At 45.9% G+C, this 22,355-nt stretch overlaps 1 protein-coding gene across 5 annotated transcripts in view; it reads right to left on the minus strand.

The window, feature by feature from the left end:
• Positions 1–21,508, minus strand: part of LOC310955511 (chromodomain-helicase-DNA-binding protein 4-like) — a 31,464-nt gene extending 9,956 nt beyond the window's left edge. For 4 of the 5 annotated variants that reach the window (XM_083925339.1, XM_083925338.1, XM_083925337.1 and 1 more), the window contains exons 1-22: positions 21,321–21,508; positions 20,733–20,901; positions 16,298–16,404; positions 14,483–14,725; positions 11,895–12,013; positions 10,842–11,125; positions 10,603–10,733; positions 10,357–10,495; positions 8,491–8,660; positions 6,533–6,766; positions 4,822–5,025; positions 4,514–4,722; positions 4,240–4,371; positions 4,060–4,159; positions 2,920–3,111; positions 2,178–2,378; positions 1,948–2,085; positions 1,598–1,719; positions 1,071–1,244; positions 836–977; positions 570–701; positions 5–122 (exon numbers count right to left, since the gene is read on the minus strand). In XM_083925339.1, the coding sequence (XP_083781465.1) occupies positions 5–122; positions 570–701; positions 836–977; positions 1,071–1,244; positions 1,598–1,719; positions 1,948–2,085; positions 2,178–2,378; positions 2,920–3,111; positions 4,060–4,159; positions 4,240–4,371; positions 4,514–4,722; positions 4,822–5,025; positions 6,533–6,766; positions 8,491–8,660; positions 10,357–10,495; positions 10,603–10,733; positions 10,842–11,125; positions 11,895–12,013; positions 14,483–14,725; positions 16,298–16,404; positions 20,733–20,796 (3,355 nt within the window). In that variant the 5' untranslated portion in view covers positions 20,797–20,901; positions 21,321–21,508. The remainder of the gene's footprint in view (positions 1–4; positions 123–569; positions 702–835; positions 978–1,070; positions 1,245–1,597; positions 1,720–1,947; positions 2,086–2,177; positions 2,379–2,919; positions 3,112–4,059; positions 4,160–4,239; positions 4,372–4,513; positions 4,723–4,821; positions 5,026–6,532; positions 6,767–8,490; positions 8,661–10,356; positions 10,496–10,602; positions 10,734–10,841; positions 11,126–11,894; positions 12,014–14,482; positions 14,726–16,297; positions 16,405–20,732; positions 20,902–21,320) is intronic. The other variant, XM_083925336.1, reaches the window with a different exon arrangement.
• Between the last annotated feature and the right edge of the window lie 847 nt (positions 21,509–22,355).

Here is a 22,355-nt window from a genome sequence, read left to right on the forward strand (position 1 = left end):
TCACCGTTGAAGCGATCGATGGCTTCCTGTCTCATCCCTCCAGTGATGCCTCCGTCGATCCTCTCGTACTTGTAGCCCTCGTTCTCCAGGAAGTCCTCGAGTAAGTCCAACATCTTGGTCATCTGCGGCAAAACACACAGAGAGATTTATGTTTTACTTCAATCCATCTCGTTTCAAAAGCTGTTTGTGAGTCTGTGTTTCTACAGCATTATGTTCACAAGGTTCCTACAACTTTTCCAAAGTCTAATTGTTTATTTCATGCATTTCAAGGTGCATTTTCACACTTTTCCAGCCCCTTACAGCTGAGGTGAACTACTGTAAGTAAACTATACTCAGTAAACTTATTATTTCACTTGTTCATCACATTAAATGAGAAGTTATTGTCCTATAAACGACCAACTTGGTGTTTGGAGACACTTTTTCTATACTTTGATACATAGATGGAAAATATTCATCTGACTGAGATCACTTAAAAAAAAGGAACAGTTTAATTAGTAAAAGTGAAGATTTTGCTCTGAGAATAAACGAGCATGAGGGAAAGACGCCTCGGCGCTGGTCGGGTTTCTCACCTGAGAGAAGATGAGCACTCTGTGTCCTCCGTCCTTCAGCTTCCTCATCATCTTCTGCAGTAACGTCAGTTTCCCAGCAGCCTTCGTGAGCGAGCCGCCGTCGTACATCCCGTTGGGCATCTTTGGAGCTTCCTGTTTGGGAGCGAACGATCAAAACATTTAGGTTTTAGAAACTCTTAAATGACCACAGAGCAAGTTCGATCCAAAGAGAAGTAATATTTAAAAAAAAGGAACAACAATTAAACTGAAACGATGGAAAAACGTACGATAGCAGCCGCGGGGAAGAGGTAGGGGTGGTTGCAGCATTTCTTGAGGTCCATGACAACGTTGAGCAAAGACACCTGGTTTCCTCCTCCTTTGGTGTTCAGAGCCTCAAAGTTTTTCGTCAGGATGAATTTGTAGTACTTCCTGCGAGTAGACGACACGAACGTTTACCCCTTTTTCTTTTACTCTAAGGAACGTTAGCTTAAACTGTAATAAAAGGAAAAGAGCAGGACTCACTTCTGCATGGGGCTGAGCTCCACTCGCACGATGAGCTCCGTCTTGGAGGGCATGTGTTTGAAGACGTCGGCCTTCAGCCTCCTGAGCATGTGCGGACCCAGCATGTCGTGCAGCTTCTTGATCTGGTCTTCCTTCGCGATGTCGGCGAACTCCTCCAGGAAGACCTCCAGTTTACTGTGGACAGAGAGGTGCACGGGTGAGATTCGGCTGATGGAAACTAAAGGCGCTGTGGAGGTTTGTGTAATTATCCAAACGTCTGCGCAACATTAAAGTTTTCCTGAACACTTGAAAGCTGCTTTTTTTGTCAGTGCAACAAACATAAATTTGAGGTAAACAAGCCAGAAAAGCAGGAATAAAAACGCTTTTCTTCACACAATAATAGTTTCTCTTTGAATTACTAGATATTTTTAAACCCACGCAGCCTCAAAGAAAGTTCAAATCAATCAAACAGTTTGAGGACCGGACATGTGCAAACTGTGAAGAGGAGTCACAGGTGGACATAGCCAGAGAAGGATGGAGGCGCTCACCTGAACCTCTCCGGTGTGAGGAAGTTGAGCAGGTGGAAAAGCTCCTCCAGGTTGTTCTGCAGAGGAGTTCCAGTCAGCAGCAGTTTGTGCTGCAGAGGGTAGTTGTTCAACACCCGGAAAAACTACAGCGAGAAAGAACAAACATACGTTTCAATTCAACTTCAGTCGTAGCCGTCTGCACGCGTCCAACTCAGAGGTGTTTCAAACGGTTTTATTTCAGTGGTTTGGAGGAAATCAGACAGAAAAACGTCTGAATCAGACGTCATTTTAGTGTCCATTTGTTTGCAGAGAAGTGTGCATCCATGCAACAGGAATAAAGTGACCCTGTGTGTCTACATGTGTGTCCGTACCTTGGACTGGTTGTTCTTCAGTCTGTGGGCCTCGTCCACCACCAGGCAGGCCCAGTCGATGGAGCCCAGGATCGCCATGTCGATGGTGATCAGCTCGTAGGAGGTGAGCAGGACGTGGAACTTGATCGATGAGTCTTTCTGTTGGAGGATATCATCACAAAAAGATGTTTAAACACATCAGGGTGTGTTAGAAACGGTTTGAGTGCTCAGCCTCTATCGCCTCCTCTCACCTTCATCCTGGAGGCCTTCTTCCCTCCGCGGATGGCGTTGTCCTCAAAGGAGAACTCGTTCTCTCGGATGACGGCTCTGCTGTCTTTGTCCCCGACGTACGTCACCACGTACATGTCGGGCGCCCACATCTCAAACTCTCGCTCCCAGTTGATGATGGTGGAGAGCGGGGCGCTGACCAGGAACGGTCCCTTGGAGTGGCCCTGGAGGCGGACAGAGGAAGTGAAGAATTATCATCACAGGAAATGGTTCATTCTCTAATTTTAGACTCCGCAAACATCTTCATGGACCCAAGACATTTGTAACATCTGAACTAAACTAGAATCAGACACACACAGAAGAGAAACGCGTGAAAACATCAAAATAAATCATGAAATCAAAGTTTAAAAACTCCAAGATGTGCTGCTGCTCTGGCAGGATGTGTATTCTGGCCTCCCACCTGTAGGTGGCAGCAGCCGCTCACATGATCACGTTTACTGTCTGAGATCAAACTTGATTATTTCACCTGACTTATACAAAATGGCTGCACGGCTCCTGGCCAGCAGGACGACAGCTACACACAGACAGACGCGCACAGCGAGGCTCAACCGTTACCGAGGAGCATTTAAAAGGTCAAATTTATGATTTTAAACTAAATATGAAACTAATTTAAATAAGACCACAAAGAGGACTCACTTGACAGAGCTGAGAAGACGCTTATCCAAAACATTTCACCACAAAAGGAGCATTAACAGCGTCACCCACCTCTTTATAGAGCGAGTAGAGGAAGACGGCGGTCTGCACGGTCTTTCCCAAACCCATCTCGTCGGCCAGGATGGTGTCGGTGCCCTGAGCCCAGGAGAACCGCAGCCAGTTGAGCCCCTCCAGCTGGTAGGGGTGCAGCGTGCCCCCTGTGCTGTCCAGGTACTCCGGCTGACGATCGAACTTTATAGTCGGCTGGAAACGGAGAGAAAAGAGAGAGACGAGACGGATCAGAATGCATGCAGCGATCTTACAGCAGGAGAAACCTTCAGGCACTTTCAGGAAACCTAAAACGATGAGAAGAGCACGCAGTCTCATCCATGAAGGTTGGAAACACCAAAACGTTGTGTGACAGTGTAGAGACTCTTCTCCTCCGACGCTCCTGTCACACGTTCAGGTGTGCACAGACTTTCCACACTCTTAAAGACTTTATCATCTAAATTAGTTTGGAAAGGTCACCACGAGCGTGCAGTCTGAGAGAGGATGGTCGCCCTGAACAGAACAACAGCCCCTTTTTATTTTGGCGCCCGTGCCGATCAATCTAGCTCCGGTCTGCAACACACGGAGACTACGAACAAATGACGACTGGATCATTTCATCTCATATAATAAAAGGTTTTTGTTTTACACGCGAGATGAAACACCAGATTATGTCGAACATGAAGCATTTTTCAAGGAGCATATTTCAATTTAAGCGCTTTCCAAACTTTCTAGACTTTGTATGAACTCTGTAGGACGAGGCATGTAAACGTTACTTGGAAAGCCACTTTGAACATCATCCGTTCAGGTTGTAAGTCGCAGACACATCAGCATTACATTAAAAACACAAAACAAGGGCAAGAAGTAGAAGAAGAAGAAATGATTTACACAAAGATGGCAAAAACTTCCAACCGGAGAAACTCAAATAACGGCAAGAGTCTCTCTTGTTTCAGACCAAGTTCAGAACCGGCTCTGTCTGCCCACAGTGTGATCAGCGTCTCGTCCCGTCTGCTGCACGTTCTAACCCCTCGCTTAAACCAGACAGACTATCTCCAGACCTGATTCTCCTGACACCTGACTGGGGTGGATTCACGAGCAGCAGTACGTACTTTAGGGCAGCTGCTGTACTTAAGACTTCAAAAGGAACGTAAATTTAAAGACCTACATCGACCACGGGGTTCTCTGGAGGTCTGTCGGGCCGCTTCACTCTTCCTTTCACCTTGATCTTCTTCCCAGGTCTCCCCTCGTCTCCCATCATCAGCTCTCTGCAACACAAACACGCAGCGTTAGTAAAAGTACGGCAGCACGTCTTCTGTTTTCAAGCTGCAGGCCGTTTGTGTCTCACCTGTGGTTCCAGTACTGAACTTTGTAGGTGTCAAACTCCGGTACGTCCATGTCATCGGCCTCCCAGGTCGCCTGGTCGTACGCCAGCTCTCGCCACTTGATCAGGTAGTGGACGTTATTCTTCCTGTCCACGCTGCAAAAAGACGGCAAACACAAATATAAATATAAACATAACGGGTGAAATTAAACATTTTCCAGACTTTGTATGAACCCAGTCAGATATGTGTGTGTGTGTGTGTGTGTGTGTGTGTGTGTGTGTGTGTGTGTGTGCTCACCTGTGGTTGAGAATGCGGTGGATCTGCAGCCACTCAAACTTGATCCCGAAGCGGAGGTATTTCTCCTCCAGCTGTGCGTACATGGGGTCCTTGTTCCTCCTCTTCACGCTCTTGTCCTCCTCGCCTTCGCCGAAGTCGATGGGCGGGGGGTCGTCCATGTCGTTCTTCCTCTGGTAGTTTCTGAACATCACCTGACAATGAAGCTCGAGCTGGAGGAGGAGGAGGAGAAGCGTCAAGTCAAAACAGGGTCAAATACAGTTTTTCCATGCATGTGTGTGTGTGTGTGTCTGTGTTTACTCCACACACACCTGCAGCTCTGTGACCCAGGAGCAGTGCCAGTACGACATGTTGGACCACTTGGCGAAGAACTCCCTCTCCGGCCGCCCTGCCAGCGGGGCGGGATCCGGGGCGTCGGCGGCGAGGTCTGCAGGGCGGGGGACCGGCGTGGGCGGAGGAGCGTCGCCCCACCGCCACGTCAGGATCTTCTGGACCTTCCCCTTCATGGATGGACACTAGAGGGGGAGAAAACAAGATGATTGCAGTGCTTATTTATATTTCTTCTATCTTTCTTTCTCTGGTTTTTCTTTTTAATAATCTTATTTGTCTCAGAAACGATACATTTCACAAGATATATCTCATCTCATCTTCAGCCTCTTATCAGGGGTCGGGTCTCGGGGGCAGCAGCTCCAGCAGGGGACCCCAAACTTCCCTTTCCCGGGCCACATTAACCAGCTCTAACTGGGGGATCCTGAGGCGTTCCCAGGCCAGTGTGGAGATCTAATCTCTCCACCTGGTCCTGGGTCTTCCCTGAGGCCTCCTCCCAGCTGGACGTGCCTGGAACACCTCCCTAGGGAGGCGCCCAGGGTTCATCCTTACCAGATGATCCTGAACCACCTCAACTGGCTCCTTTCAACGCAAAGGAGCAGCGGCTCTACTCTGAGTTTCTACCGCGGTCACAGCGCACGGAGCATCCGGGTTCTGTCGACATCTACTGGGACTGAGCAGCATGACTCGCAAATGACAAAGCACCAGAGCGCAGTGGCATTACGGGCGCCCGTTCACTGCGTTTATCGTCTTATCTTAATCATTAAACCACCCGAGAAACAGCACCAGGCTGCTGCAGGTTAATGTGGCACAGCCCGATACTTCTCTGAACAGCCTTGCAGTGTTTCAGTGTTCACGCTGTATTCATGAGCTTAACGGACTTCTGCCGACTGCCTTATCTCCACAAAGACACAGCAGTGAATTTCAGCCAAACGTGGTTGAAACAGAGCCGTGAATATCGGCAATTATGTCTGAATGTCTGAGTCAAATATTTGGGTCCAGCTGTAGATTTGATAATTAATTACAAGTACTTAAGATCAGAGCTGCAACGATTAGTTGTCAAATCTAAACCTAACTTCTTATTATTTTGATGATCAGTAAATTGATTTGAGGCAAACAAAGTAAAAATGATCTGATTCCAGCTTCTTAAATGTTAATACTTCCTGGTTCTTTCCTCCAATGTGACATTAAACCGAATATCTTTGCGTGTTCAAGACGTCTTAAAACACTGATCCGCACTTTTCACCATTTTCTGATTTCGTATAAACCAAACAACAAATCAATGAATTGAGGAAATGATCGACAGATTAATCAACAATGACCATAGCAGACAGTCGCAGCTCTACTTCCATGCACTAAAATGTCAATTAAATAACATTTCCATGACTGTAACAACTGTCCCTGAACTCATCAAAGCTCTCCAGCTGCTGCGGTGAAACACGTGGCCTCAGGTTTCCGTGGTTACACAGACAGACGCTCTACTTTTGGTTTCTTGGGGTTGGTTGTTCAGTGAAACCACGATTGTTTCATTTATCACGCCGTGCTGAACTCAAACTAGCACAGAAAAACCTCCTGGATGCATAAAACACCTTTTCCAATCAGGCAGAAGGAGGACGCACAAATATCCACCGGATCAATAAAGAAACCGGACCGCTGTCACGGCTCTGACGGGTCGACCGTTACATCGTCACTCACCGTGCAGCGCGGGCAGATCCACTCTCCGTTGGGGATCTCCGGGAGCGGCGGGTTGAGGCAGTGGATGTGGTACGACGAGGGGCACGAGTCGCAGCACAGGAGCTCTCCTCCGTCTTTACACACGCGGCAGAACTCCATGTGGTGGTCGTCCTCCTCCATCTCCACAGTCTCGCTGTTGTCCTCCTCGCCTTCGGAGGGCTCCTCCCGGGCCTCCCACTGGATGCCCTCCTTCTCCTGGAAGAGACACACAAAAAAAGGTGTTTAATATCGAAAACACGCTTGTTTCTGTTCGGTTTAACTGCAACAAATAAATGGTGATGGTTCTGATTTGTGCAAAACAAGATAAAGGTTTAATTAAGATTTAATTAAGGTTTTAATATGCTACATTGAAAGCTGCAGAAACCGTCTGCTTCCTACTCTAACTTCTAACGTTTTCTCTCTTCAGATGATGGACTAAGACCTTGTTTACACGACAGCGCTCGCGAGTCAAAGCGACAAAATATTTTTATCATATATGTCTTTCGTTTAGGCGGCGATGGCGTTTTTGGGGCCTAAAAACGCAGAAAGTGGAAATGTTAAACATGTCCCGCCGTTGTGTTTTCATGTAAAAGGGTTAAAAACACTTAAGTGTGCTCTGATCTGCTCACGCTGGCTCATGTCTTGTACGTGTTTCCGTAACATCCGTTACAGGTAAACAAAAACAAACATGTGGGACTGTTTCCATCAGTGGGACGTTCAAGTGTCCGGGGTGGAGCCGAGGCGGTGGGAGGCTGCAGACCGTGCTGCAGATCCCTGTCACACTGTACGGCGCCCTGCTTCTCCACCGAGAGAAGGAGAAGGAAGGTTCTCCCTACAGCATGCGCGAGCTCTGGGTGCTGTTGTGTAGCAGTGCTTTGTAGCTCCACCTTCCACCTGACGTGCACACTACATCGGATTTCACACACACTTTTGCATCACCGTGTTCAAAGACGCTCGTCTAAATGCAGAATAAAAAGTGAGAACGCAACGCCACTTTTGTGTTTCCTTTCTAGATTGTCTCCGTCTAAACACTGCCTTAGTTTTGTTCCACTTTCAGGACTAAAGCCGTTGGAGCCAACTTAACATTTCAACTATGCTAAGTATGCAAACAAGACAGGAGAGAAGCATCGTTACATTACTGTTGCAAACGTTAGAACTCTTGTTTTCTGTGATGTAAAATTACCGTTTTTGTCAAAAGGAGTCATACGGCGTATGTCTGACGGCAGAAGGGTGAAAATATTCTAAATATAGCTTAAACTTCAGAATCAGAGATACTTTAATAATCCCAGGGGGAAATTGTTTAAACTTATATTGATTTTTTTTTTTTTTTAAAGGTGTGTAAAATATGTTGAGTTGCAGTAGTAGTAGTTGCTCTGTCCCGTCTTTATGGCGCGACGTAACGCCCTTTCAAAGTACTATCTCTGGGTACGAGCCTATTGATGCAAATGTGTCTCGCTGAAGAGAGAAGTGACCATAAAAAGGTTCTTGGGTTTAGCAGTGTGTTCGACGAAGCATTTGGACCCGGAAACAGTATTTTGGAAAGCGTGTTATGTCAGACTTAAAGAGCGGATTCAAAACCACCGGAGTCCTTCGACAAAAACAGTCGTTTAACAGTAAAAAACGATCGATGTGAGACGATATCATCTGCACATTTAACACGATCAGACGCATTTACACTAATTTCCCAATTTTATTACTGAACTTTTCCAGACATCTAACTGAGAAACTATTCTTTTAAATAAAAAGAAAAAACTATGATGTGGAAATGTGAAAGTTAAATCAAATTAAAACTACTTGGTAGCAGCGTCAACATGCAGAAACGTCCGTCCGGTCCCGTTGGAAAGCAGCATTTAAACGCTCAAACTTTGGATCTGAACACTTTAGGAACATGCCAGGGAAGCTACAGAAGGATAAATAAGACGTATATATAGGTTTCTTACACAGTGTGGGCAGCTCCAGGTGCCCTCCGGAGCCTTCTCCATGTCGGGGTCGAGGCAGACCATGTGGTACGCTCGGGGACACGTGTCACACAGGATGATCTCCCCGCCCTGCTGACACACCTCGCAGTAGTCCTGGTGGTCCGTCTCATAGCCGTCACCTTCCTCGGCTTCTGGTTCAAGAGGAGAGAAAAAGGGCAAAGAGACGCAGGATGTGATCAGACGCAGCGCGTTGTTGATGTTTGAGAAGAAAACCCACTCGCTGACTCATTTCTCCCCTTTCAGAGACACCAACGGACCAACACTGAACGTTTCACGGTGAAAATATAAACAGCTCGTACCTCAACTGAGAATTATTTTCACTGTCGATTCAACTTTCAATCATTTTCTCGATCTATCGATTTGTTTTTTGCTCCATAAAATATCAGAAAATGCTGAAAAACGTGCATTTGGATTAAAATAGTTGCATTAAAAAGACGCTTGAATCTGAGAATTTGACTTTTTTTCTTCAAAAATGACGAAAAGCGATTCATAAATGAACCAAATAGTTGAGTAATCGTTGCAGCTTTACCTCAAAATGCTGTAAATCTTTAAAATCCAGGGCTATATAAAACTAAAACTCACAATAAAGTACAGACTTATTTCATTTCTTTATCTAAAGCGTAGCAGTTCAGTCAGATAGAGATTTATTATGAAGGGGACACGATTATAGTTTCAGCAGGGTTCAAATCATGAGGCTTTTAAAGGTTTTTAGCACCTGGTTTTGGGTCAACCACGTCCCAGGAGGACGCACGGGAACCTTTTTTTAAAAGGTTGCAACTGTTAAAAAAATAAAAATAATAGTTGCTATAAAATCATAATAGAAAGAAAAAAATATATAAACAACAATAATAACAGAATAGAAATAAGGATAATAACTAGAAAAATAATAATAATAATGTCTACAAATAACTGCTGGTTGCAGCTTTACCGCACTAACAGTTCTCCATAATTTTGCAGGACTTCTATGAATTTAACCCGTGTCTCATCAAAGCCGTGTAGCCGCCGTTTCCCCTGTGACAGAGAAGCTCTTAAACGCTGAAACGCTGAAAATCACAACGACTTTCCAGATTTTCAAAAGTGTTTCAAGACGAAATGAGTCGATCGACAAAAAGATGAATCGGCCTTTTTTTAGACAAAGTTTAAGTCGAGGCACAAGTAATTCAGGCGGCCTGTGGCACAGTGGTTAGAGCAGTCGCCCCGTGTAAAGACACTGAAGGTCCTCGAGGCAGCGGCCACGGGTTGGATTCTGACCTGCGGCCCCGTACTTTTCTCTTGTGATTTAAGTCTTTTGATGATGACATCATCGTTATTGGCTGCAGCTCTGCTTCTGTGACGCTCCACCGCCAACGAAACGCCAACGCTGCCGTTGGAAGGACCTCCACACTGAAGCGCCTGAACTCATCTGTGACGTCGTCTGAGCGGCTGCAGGAGGAAGCGTCAGTGGGCGACGACCCAGACCAACATGTCGTCCTTCTAAATATACCCGTGACTCAGCTGACTCACTGTGACTCTGTGTGTGTGTGTGTGTGTGTGTGTGTGTGTGTGTGTGTGTGTGTGTGTGTGTGTGTGTGTGTGTGTGTGTGTGCGCACCTCCCTCTGTTGTTGCTTCCACTCATTTCTAATGCTTTACCCTGCAGTTATCACCATCCACCACCGTGTGTTTAACCAGCAATCTGTCATCTCTACCCCGACAGATAAATCCCCGACTCATCAGAAAGCTTCAAACAACCGGCGTTGGCGGCTTTGACTCCCACGTGTTGCGCTTAACTAACCCTATATATTCAATTTCACAGCGAGAGGAGGCGGGAGAAGGAAAGAAGCGCCTACCTTTCTTCTTCTTGGGTTTGCTCTTGGACGGCTTCTTTTTGCTGCGGCTGCTGCGGCTGTTCGATCCCTCGGAGACGGAGACGCTGTTCATGCTGCCGTCCTCGAAATCGCTGTCCACCTCAGGCTCGTCCTCCTCGCTCTGTGCAACACGAGGGATACAGTCTCTTATTCATGTCATTTATTGTACTTGTGTTATGTTTTATTCGAGCAGGAGGGGGGGGGGGGGGGGGGGGGGGGGGGTCGTACCGATGAGCGCTTCCTCTTGCTGTTGAAACCTCCCAGTTTGATTTTCAGAGGAGCCACCTTCTTAGTCTTGGCGCTGTTCTTCTTCTCTTGTGGTTTGGGCGTAGGTTTAGACTTCTTGCGGGCGTTGGGACCTGACGACACGAAACAGAGAAGCAGAAGAGTTAAGATCAACTGTGAGAAAGAAATGACCTCTGACTTTCTCCTCTAACAGGGAAAAGAGCGACCTCCTCCCGCTCTACCTTTGCCTTCCTTTGTCTTGGCCTTGCGTAGCGGCGCTGGAGGCGGCTGCTGAGGCTCTACTGGGGCCGGCGGCGGCGGCGGCGGTGCTGCTGCGGCGGCGGCCGGGACGACCTCCGCCACCATGGTGTCGACTGCAGCCGGTACGTTGGCGGTGGCCAGGGCTGCGTTGGCGGCAGCGGCTCCTCTCAGGGGGTTGTTGGTGCTGAACTCGCGCCACTTGGCCCCGAGGACCATCATCATTTTGGAAACGGCGATCTTGGGGTTCTTGGCTGCGATGAGGGGCCTGGAAGGGAAAGGACACTTAAAACGCAGCAAATGGTTGACACCAAAGATATCCGTTTATAAAACAGAGATGTTGTGAAACCGCAGTTAATGCGTCCACACTTTCATATTCTTTAAGGGCGCCCTCCCACTGTGCCTCCGTCCCGTGCCCCGTGCTTTAGGGTCCTTGTCCCCCCCTCCAGGCCCGTTTGTACTCACACTACCTGGGCCTCGGAGAATGCTTCTTGCTGCCTATACGTCATCACGCCGTAACACGTCACACGCATTGATGACGTCATGGCGATGCGTGGCTTTGTTTCCAGATCTTTCCGTAGACCTCTGAGTTTTTGTGCGTCTTGTCGACTGTTTTTGAATCTTTTCATCGACCGAATCTGCAGTAAACACTCCACCTCCGCATCACACCAACGTGAACCTTTCACCGCCATTGTTTGAAATGTCCGCGCATGGTCCCTCCTTCTTTTTTCTACGTCCCAACAGGCGCACAGGAAATGACCTCAGAACCGCCGTAGGCCTCGTGCTCGTACACGTGCGCACGCTCGTGCTCGTACACGTGCAAACGTGCTTTACAAAAGCCCACCTCACCCAAACGGGCCGTGGCCGGCAAGCTAGGCGCGGTACGGTTGCACTCACACTGGTAAAACGATCTAGGCTTTAGCCGTAAAACCTGTTTGGCCACGGTACGGAGGCACAGTGTGAGTGCGCCCTAAGACACGTCATCAGTTTTGCTTGTGTTGTTAAATACGGAGGATTCGTGTTCATGGAGTTGTTACCTGACGAACTGGCTGAAGGCCTTGTAGTTGGTCAGAGAGCGATAGTCTTCCTCAGTGAAGATGTGTTCGATGTCCTCCATGCCCCAGTCATCGAGCAGCTGGGACGACGACTTCGGCTCCTGCGGGAAACAACGACAGGCTTGGTTAACAAATAATTATAAAAACAAATGAATTATATTTTGACATTTCCCTTGCTGAAAAAGTATTTTCTCATTATCTTATAGATATATATATATCTCGGATATATACAGATATTAAAATCCACAACTCAAACAGAGAAGTTATCATTAGTAACGTGACAGTTTGACCCGAGTGGAGGAGAAGCTGCTGCAGACGACGACGTGCAAAACCGTTCTGCCCATAATTCAATAAGTGCCAAAGACGAGACGTCTGGTGCCAACGACGTGTGTTTCTGAACGTTATTCACAACAAAAACAAAAACATTTTACACATTGAACATTTTGCATCCCTAACTATTTTCTAACACCCGATGGTTCCAACAATAAATCGATTGATCGAGAGAATAAGAAGAAAACAGTCGTTAGTTGCAGCCCTACTGACGGTTAAGTCCTTGATTCAGACGTTAAGTGTTTGGTTTATAAAACATCAGAATATCGTGAAAAAGACACAAAAGTTCACGTCTTCAAACATCTTTAATCTGCTGCTAAACTGCACGCTGTGTATTGTTGTATATTGTATAAACCTGCGTTTAACCACAATGTCTGTTTCACTCTGTCACATCTAGTTACTGTTTGATTATTTTACTTTAGCTTTATTTTGATTTGATTGATGTTTTTATGCTTATTGTTACTCTGTGCAACAGCTTCAATACAAAGATGTGAAAGCATCAATCATTTCCCTCGGGATAAATAAAGATTCTTGAATCTTGAATCTTTAAACCGACTGTTTTGTTTGACTAAAAGTCCAAAAGCAAAGATTCAAAACAGACAAAATAAAACCAATTCAGAGACTTATTAAAAACATGCCTGTAAATTCTTTTGTCAACCTAAACTCAACGGTTTCCTGTCTTTGCGTTTTATTTCTTGCACGTAGGCAAAGAACTAAAGATAAAAACTGAAAACGACAAATAAAACGAACGATGAGCCTGCGTGTGAAGGAGGAAGACTCTCACAGAATCACACCTGTGGCTGTGTAACGCGTCGCTGTAGCGTCTAAAATGCAGTTTTTCTAAAATACGTTTGCCAATAAAAACAGTTTCACGCAGGTTGGAGCCCTGATAGAAACTTTAAGAAGGACCTAAAAGCAGGCGAGGTGCGACCTGCTCCCCCCTTTCACGTGAGACCTGTGTCCCTTCTCGTCGTCTGACAGGCAGGAGCGGCTGCAGGACGGATCGAGGGCGCCTGACAAAGACTCAAAATGTGTTTATCTAACCAAAAAGGGAAAAAAAAAGGGTCAAGAGCGCAGTGCGGCGCTAGGCGGGGTTGCCATGGTAACAGCATATATGCCTTACAACACCCGCAGACACTTACACACACACACATGCGCGCACACACACACACACACACACACACACACACACACACACACACACACACACACACACACACACACCCCTTGCATAAGTGCCATTAACTGCAAGGCCCCCTATTGGCCGCCCGGGCTCCGAGTCCACCAGGCAGCCTCTTTGTTTAACCGTCTCTGACTCCATTACAGGTACACGTCAGTCAACACGCGCTCGCCATGCAGCAGAGACGAGGCCCTTACAAAAGTTGGAATCAGAGAGAAAGGATGAAATGAGGCCGCAGCGTTTTAACCTAATAAAAGGTTTCACGCAGAACGATTTCATGCCGTTTCTTCAGCCTCACAAAAGAAACAGGAGGAACTACACCTCACATTTACTTTATAATATATATTCATACAGCTAGTTATTTTATAGACAACACGCTCCAGGTACGAATCCCGGCTGGGGCCCTTCTGTGTGGAGTTTGCATGTTGTCCCCGTGTCTGCGTGGGTTTTCTCCGGGTTCTCCGGTTTCCTCCCACAGTCCAAAGACGTGCAGGTGTTCAGTTCATTGATGACTCTAAATCACCCGTAGGTGTGAATGGTTGTCTGTCTCTGTTCGTCTCTATGTGTCCTGTGATAGACTGGCGTCCTGTCCAGGGTGGACCCCGCCTCACGCCCGATGTCAGCTGGGATCTGCTCCAGCCCCCCGTGACCCCGACAGGGACAAGAGGTTGAAGATGAATGAAAACGTTTGAATGCACTTTCTCTCTCCAGTTTAAGAAGCAGGTTCCTTATGAAACTATCCTCGGCCCTGAAAGCGTTCAGCGCGTCCACGTCACACTTTCCTTTCAGTCAAAGTTGCGTTATCCGTAGAAATGAAGCGGTTGCGGATACACCGATTCATCGCTGTATTTATTTATAATGTAAATAAGTCTCAACACATTTATGCAACAATTACTAGAACTCATTCTTCAAAAACTGCGAGGTCAGTGGAGACTTTGTGTGTCTCTTTGGCGTGAAGATAAACGCCCCCGGTATGTAACTCATGATCAGATGAACGAGTTGAGAATCGTCCCTACAAACCTCACGCCGCCCCTTAAACGCCCCGCCGGGTTTTACTCACCGAGAGGTCGTCATCGTCGTCGTCGTCGTCCTCCTCGGGCTCCGGCTCCTTCTTCTTGGAGCCGCTCCTCTCGACCCCCGAGCTGCTCCTCTTCTTTTCCTTGCCGCTGCTGCCTCTCTTCTTCTTTTTGCGTCCCGGAGTGTAGTCGCTGCCCTCGCTGTCGGAGCGCTGGGCGGCGCCGCCTTCTTCGGCGTCCTCCGCGCCGCCCATGTCCATGGGCTCCGGGGAGCTGATGGGGAGCTCCTGGAACAAGGAGGGCAGAGAGGGACGTAAGAGAACTGAGACCGCGACGGGAACGGGACAACGAGGCCGACTGAACTCTCTCACAAGAGCACGAAATACTGAGAGATAAAACTTTTAGTAAAGGAAAGACAGAACGCAATTCATCTAAATGCCTAAACGTTAAATTTGAACGTCTGTCAACTCGTATTTTCCCCTTTTCTTTGATTTTCTTTCAGTTCTGGTGTTAGAGTTTCTTTATCCTACAAGAAAATCGTTGTGACGCAGTCAAATCTTTTGTCCTTTCAGGGGGTTAAAGTAGAGATGTAATACAAATATAGTACCGTATTTTTCAGATTATAAGTCGCAGTTTTTTTCATAGTTTGGCCGCGGGTGCGACTTCTACTCTGGAGCGACTTATGTGTAGGATGTTGCGTGCAGTGCTGAACATCAGCAAGAATGCACGTGTAACCAACATGATCCTGTACGAGGGAACACCAAGGGTGAGTGAACAGATCGCTGTAAGGAGAATGAGACTTGCACCCAGAACTGTCAGCCTGCAAGCTGGTGCTGTGGGAACCGACACGCGGGCGCCGGTCAAGAGGACGTCCCACACTAACATATGTGGACACGCTCAAGAGGGATGCAGGAGCCCAGAGTAGCAGCGAACTGGAAAGATGTACGGAGAATAGGGGTTGAATGGAGACAACGATGGACGGCTCGTCTGAGGACGACCTAGAGAGATCGATGAAAACGACGTAATTGTTCACGTGTTCGCCCGTTGTCTGTTTTGTTTCAACGGAGCGTTTGGACCCGGAAATCTTATTTTGAAAGGGTGTTACTTCAGCCTGAACAGCCGGATATCCTGTCTATGTCTGGTGTCCTTCTGACTGTGTAATGTATTGTGCTTTGCGTGTCGTCTCTTATATTTGTATTTTTTCTATTTATTTATATACAACAGATGCAAATTAGTAGCTTTGCAATCATCCGGCACGTTTACAGAGACGTTTAAATATGGATGTTCATTAATGTGCACCGCCCCGTCCAAAAATAAAACATTTATTATTAAAACCAGACTTCTGAGCGTCCTCTTGACTGTTTTCAGTCTTTAGAAAATCTACCTGAGAGAGAGAGAGAGAGAGAGAGAGAGAGAGAGAGAGAGAGAGAGAGAGAGAGAGAGAGAGAGAGAGAGGGGGAGAGAGGGGGAGAGAGAGAGAGAGGGAGAGAGGTCTCTTTGTGGCGTTGTTTGCTTTTCACCTGCTGCAGCTTCATCACGTGAGCATGTAAAAATGTCTAAATGTAAAAAACCGTGTGTAAAATAAAGAAATGCGAGCGATCTCTCACATTCTGCGATATGAGAGCAGAAGTATTTCACGATCATAACTGTTTTGACGACGTGAGAAGATAAAAGTCTGCAGGCGGTCGTTGTTTTTATTGTGTGTGTGTGTGAAGCTGAACTAATGGAGCTTTACCCATCTGCTCCTAGTTTCCACTGAATTCATCATCTGGGATTAAAAAGTTTCACTTTCAGGGTCGAAGACGGCGAACACACACACACACACACACACACACGCACATAATAATCTGCACCCTCACCTCTCTGCGCGACCGCCTCTTGCCTTTGCTCTCCTTGCTCTTCTTGGCCTTCTTCTTCTTCTTCACCTTCGGAGTCTCATTCTCCGAGATCTCCTCTTCCTCGTCGTCTGCAAATGGGACCAGAGGAGACAATGCATCGTTAGAAGATATATACAGATGAACGCCTGCGTGTGTGTGTGTGTGTGTGTGTGTGTGTGTGTGTGTGTGTGTGTGTGTGTGTGTGTGTGTGGAACAGAAGAGAGCTGTGAAGATAACAAGCACATCAGCACACTTGCACATCCTGCTGTAAACAAAACACAAGCTGTTCGCCGTCGCCGAGCATCTTCTCTCACTTGAAGTTGTACTTTCACATATATTTTCTCCTCTGTAGCGTTTCTATCATCGGGAGCATTTTCCATTTAAGACCACGGTCACAGACTTCCACGCTGAGCATGAGAAGGACGGATTAATGGGGGTTTATGTGTTTAAATCACAACTATCAGGACGCAGGAGTCTCCCTTTTTCGCAGGGACCAACTAACTGTTACTTTCGTGGAACAAAGTCTGGACTTGAGCGGGATCATTTCGCCCTCTCCCCACCCCTGCCAGGCCGCAACCACATTCACTCGGTATCAAATGACATCTAAGTGGTCCACGATCGGGCAGCGAGAATAAAAAACCAGCAGGAGTCCGAGAACCAGGCCTGGGAGAGGATCAGCGAGTGGTCTGAGTTACTACCACCCCGTCTTACAGAGTGTCCTTAAGGGGTGGATTCAAATGAGTTTTGCTCTAGTGGTTAAAGACTGTAATTTACAACTGATTAGTCATTCGGATTTACCACACCCTGCTGCGGGGCCTTATGACAGCGAGGATCCCTGTCCAGCGTTTGGCGCTGCCTCAGTGGCTCCAGAGTGAAATGGCGCGGCGCTCGGAGCCCGTTAATGTAATTGACTGTGGTAAAAAGTAAACGCACGCAGACGTTAAGATGCACCTGGTGAGGAAGAAGCAGCTTTCGTGTGATGAGCTTTGCGTGTAACATAAAAACGAGACCGAGCTCCGTGTGTGTGTGTGTGTGCACAACTGGAAATTCAAGCGGGACATCATTTCTAAATCAGGGTTCTTACACCTTCTCAAAGTGTCCGATTCAAGCACTTTACGGTTCACTGTCGAGCTTTTCCGGCTCCTTACAGCCGTGGAACGTTAAATATTCATGCAGCCCACATGCAAAACACACGGTCTACGGATTACTGTACTTCATCACGTTAAAATCAGACGTCCCTGTTACCAACCAGTAACGTGTGTGTGCCTTGAAATTGGTCTTATTTATGAGGAGTTACATAGAAAATCTGCAAAGGGGAGTCTCTGAAAATACCTGTGCACCTCAAAACGACTGAGAACCGCTGCTATAAACGTCCAAAATGACGTTTCAGTCAGAAAGGTGCACAATATGACTTATTTATAAAGAGTTGGCGCTGCTTTAAGAGGATTTTAGCACTTGAAGCTGATGCATTTTCCAGGACTTTATCCAAATTGTCCAGAAAACAAGGTTCGAGCACGTTTCCAGCACCAGAGTCCGGACGGATGCAGGTGCGGCTGCAGGTCTGACGTCACAACACGACAGAAAACTAACTATCATGTATTTGCATCCAAGTCCAAATAAACTGCATGTGCACAAGAGCGATAACCTTCATTAATTATGCAGAAAATGTAAATGATTTTACTCGTTTTTGTCGGGTTCTGTCCTGATTTTATAACTTGACACATTTATGAACATATCAGCGGTGTTTGATGAAAGAGCAGTTTTTGAGTGTGGTTTTGGGGCTTTAAGCTGATAAATAAGTGTTTTTATGCTGTGGGATTTCTACTTTTACCTAAGTTAATTGTTTCAGTGCGTCCTCCAGCACCGACCAGGATTTCTACACCTTTTCAAAACTCATATTCAGCTTTTTAAAAAGGTGCATTTGAGGATTTTCCACCTTACAGCCGAGATAAATTAAATATTTCTATAAATTACAAACAGTATAATGATTATTGCACTTCAGCACCGTATCTAATTATAGATTAGTGTGCTATAAACATGACCTTCTACATTAGGGTGACACATGAGAATGGGTTTCATGTTTGTAAGTAGACTTTGCATCCTATATTACCCTAATTTCAAGCACTTTTTTAACATTTTTAAGGATTTCCAGCACCCGTAAATGCAGTGTCTGTCATCACAACATCTTTGCATCCAATTTGAACTAAACTGCATGTTCATAAGAGCAATAAGTTGCATTTATTGTCCAAAAATGTACTTTTATTTAAGTAAAAATTATTGTAATGCTTCCTTTAGCACTGTTTCAGGTTCCTACACATTTTCCAAAGACACATTCAGTGCATTTTTAAAGGATTTCACAGAGTAGATGTTTGTAAGTAGACTTTGCATCCTTTATATCCCTAATTTCAAGCACTTTTTAAACATTTTTAAGGATTTCCAGCACCTGTAACAATCCTGACTGATGCATTTCCAGCTGCAGGGCCTTACAATTACAATGAAACTGTATGTTCAGAACAATAACCTGCATTCATTGTCCAAAAATGTACTTTTATGCTTCCTTTAGCACTGTTCCAGGTTACTTCATATTTTTTAAAGACATATTCAGCTTTTCAATGTGCGTTTTTAAAGGATTTTACAGAGTAGATGTTTGGAAATGGTCTTTGCATCCTAGATAACCCAAATTTCAAGCACTTTTTTAATGTTTTTATGGATTTCCAGCAGCCGTAAGAATCCTGACTGATGCATTTCTGACATCACAACATGACAGGAAGAAAACATTTCCTTACAATTTCAATGAAACTGTATGTTCATAACCTACTTTTATTGTCCAGAATGCCTTTTCATTGAAGTAAATATAATTGTAATGCTTCCTCTAGCACTGTTCCGGGTTCCTACACATTTTTAAAGACAAATTCAGCTTTTTAAAGTGCATTTTTAAGGATTTTACAGAGTAGATGTTTGTAAGTAGACTTTGCATCATATATAACCCAAATGTCAAGCACTTTTTTAATGTTTTTAAGGGTTTCCAGCACCTGTAAGAATCCTGACTGATGCATTTCCGGTTGCAGGGCCTTACAATTACAATGAAACTGTATGTTCAGAGTAATAACCTGCTTTTATTGTCCAAAAATGTACTTTTATCCAATATGTATTCAATAACTTGTATTTATTGTCCAAAAAAATCCTATTATTTAGGTTTAATGTTTGTAAGAAGACTTTGCATACTAGATAGAAGACATTTTACGTGCTTTTTTAATGTTTTCAAGGATTTCCAACACCTGTAACACTATTTTCCAATGACATTTTCGGTGCATTTGCAAATTAGAGGATTTTACAGAGAAGGTGGACTTTGCCTCCTTTATAACCCTGATTTCAAGCACGTTTTTAATGTTTCCAGCAGCCCTGAGAATCCTGACTGATGCATTTCCAGCTGCAGTGTCTGACATCACAACATGACAGGAAGAAAACATTTGAATGCATTTTAAGGTTTTCATCTGTATCTATAGTTTGTTTTATGTCATGTTGAACTGTGTTGTACTTATGTTTCTTTTGTGCACATGTCAAAGAAGAGTGTAAACTGCTTTCTGCAGGGGACCATAAAGGTTTTCGGCTTCTTTGCATCCAATTTCAATAAAACTGCACCTTCAGAAGAACAATAACTAGGTTTATTAATCCAAAAATGCACATATTTTATAGGGGTTTGTCAGTGTCTGCACAGTTACTTTATCCTTTGACATATTTACGCAAACATCGGTGTTATTAGAGCACATAAAAGCAGTTTTAAGTGGATTTATTTGTGTTAAACTTGCATCAGGACTGTTTGTTCCCTCCGTGTCCCGGGCGCGTGCTCGTCGGTTAATTGTACCAACTGTAAACAAAGCTGATCTTCAACCGTCAGTTTGGGTCGAAAACGGCGCGTTTAAGAGGATAAAACCAGCAGGTGAGACGCTAAATGTGCTTTACTACGTTGTTTTATCCGCACTTTTTCTTTTTTACACACTCAAACCGGAGACACGAGGAGGGGGAACCGCTCTCGAGCGTCATCCGGCGGCTCCCGAAGCTAACTGGCTGCCTCCATCTTGTCATCGACACGTCAATAACACCGGTAGAAGCTAACGTTAGGCCCCGGGATAACGTGCCGGTGAGTCGGCGTGACTCCACTACAATGCCGTAATTAGCCACATCGCCTCTGGCTGTGGTAGGGGCGACAACACACCGGTCATTTTTTAATAAATATAAGTTTAAACAGAAGAGCAACGGCTGGAAATGGAAGCTAACTTAGCTGCTAATGTAGCTACCCGGTAGTTAGCATCACTGACTAGCGTAGCGCGTTGCTAACGAAACATGATTGATATGAATGTGGAAAAAAAAACCCATGCTAGCAATTTTAAGCTAACAAATGAGCATATTGTCTTACCGTGCATTAACCGGTCCTCCGGGGCTCCGTAATCATCTCTGTTGTCATCCTCGCTTCCAGACATAATAGCGGGGGGAAACTTTTTCTATTTAGTTAGCTAACAAGTTTAGCTAACTAAATATAAAGTTGTGTGTTTGTATCGCGGGGTAATCCAGAGTTGTGACCCGGTCTTGTCCCGATAAGTAGTTAAGGTAGGAGAGGGCAGCCGGCCAGGTTTCGACCAGGGACATAAAGAACAAAAAAAAAGAAAACGGAAGTGAATGTTTAAGCAGCACAAACACTCGCCCGCATGCACTTCTCTGCTACAACAATGTAAATCCAACTTTATCCATCCATCAGGCATCACAGTAGCTCCATCCCTGTGTTCAGATGACATGCCATCTTTGCCACAATCGGTAGTTTTCTCGTGCCATTAGCTCGCGTGCTAGCCGAGCTGCACCGGCTTCACGTTAAAAACTCAAAAACACAAACGCACACACACTTCATCTGTAATAACCCCATCACCTCCACCATCTTAAGGCCAGATTTTGCTTTTTTTTTGTATTTTTTTTTTTAACCCAAACAATAAAAAAACCCAAAGATACTCACAACTTGATCCCCACAGTAACTCCGGGCTCCACTTTGTTGTCTTATTAATCAATACTTGGACGCTTCTTTGTGTTAATAACGGGCGCGATTTAAATAGATTTCCGTGTTTTTTTTGGTGTGTGTGTGTGTGTGTTAAGGGCAGCGTGTGCGCACGACGCCGTCTCCTCTCTTCTCTCTCCCCTCGCACACTACACACACCCCGCGCGCGCGCACACACACACAAAGAGAGATCAGGGGGCAGGCATCCCATAATATCCCCCCCCCCCTCTCCTCCTCCTCCTCCTCCTCCTCCACCACCACACATACACACACACACTTCAGTCACCCCTCCCCCACTCTGCATAGTTACCTTGCAACGTACAGACCATAATAGTCAACTCACCCCCTCCCTCTCCTACAGTCTCTTCCCCATTCCTCCATGCACCCCCTCCCTTAGCAACCACGGTTACCATGGAGACGCTCACCCCCCCCCCCCTCCTCCCCTCCCACCCCCGTGCGGCATCCCATAATAGTAATGAGCGCAGTCACTGACATCCCTCAATAAGCATAACTCCAAAAAGAGAGAGAGATAGGAGAAAGGAGGGGAGAGGAGAGGGAGAGGAGAAAAAAAAGGAAAAGCCGTCACATGGCAACTGTGTGTGCCACATGACTGCTTAACTTGAGTGTGCATGTTTGCATGTATGCGCAGGCACTGTACTGTATATGAGCGGGATGCGGATGCAACGCAAAAAGGGGCTGGAGTCCGCCTTAAAAAGCACCTGACGGTCAGCAGAAGTGGGGTGACACCGGGTGACCCAGGTGTGACCCTCACCCCTCACCCTCCGCCGTATGATTCCTTATATACATGACTCAACATAAAGGCAATGTGTTCACCCGCGCACACGAAGGCCCGAGAAGAAGTCAAGGTTTTGCGAACAAAACAATCATTTTGTAAAAAAGTGAGGAGGTCGGCGAGGTTCAAAAGTCAGGTGGCGTGCACGGCCCTGCAGGGAGGAGGTCACAGAGGTCAAACTGCAGTCAAAACCTCAGAGTCTG

Source organism: Echiichthys vipera (genome assembly GCF_963691815.1).
Source record: "Echiichthys vipera genome assembly, chromosome: 13".
Classification (NCBI taxonomy): Eukaryota; Metazoa; Chordata; class Actinopteri; order Perciformes; family Trachinidae; genus Echiichthys; species Echiichthys vipera.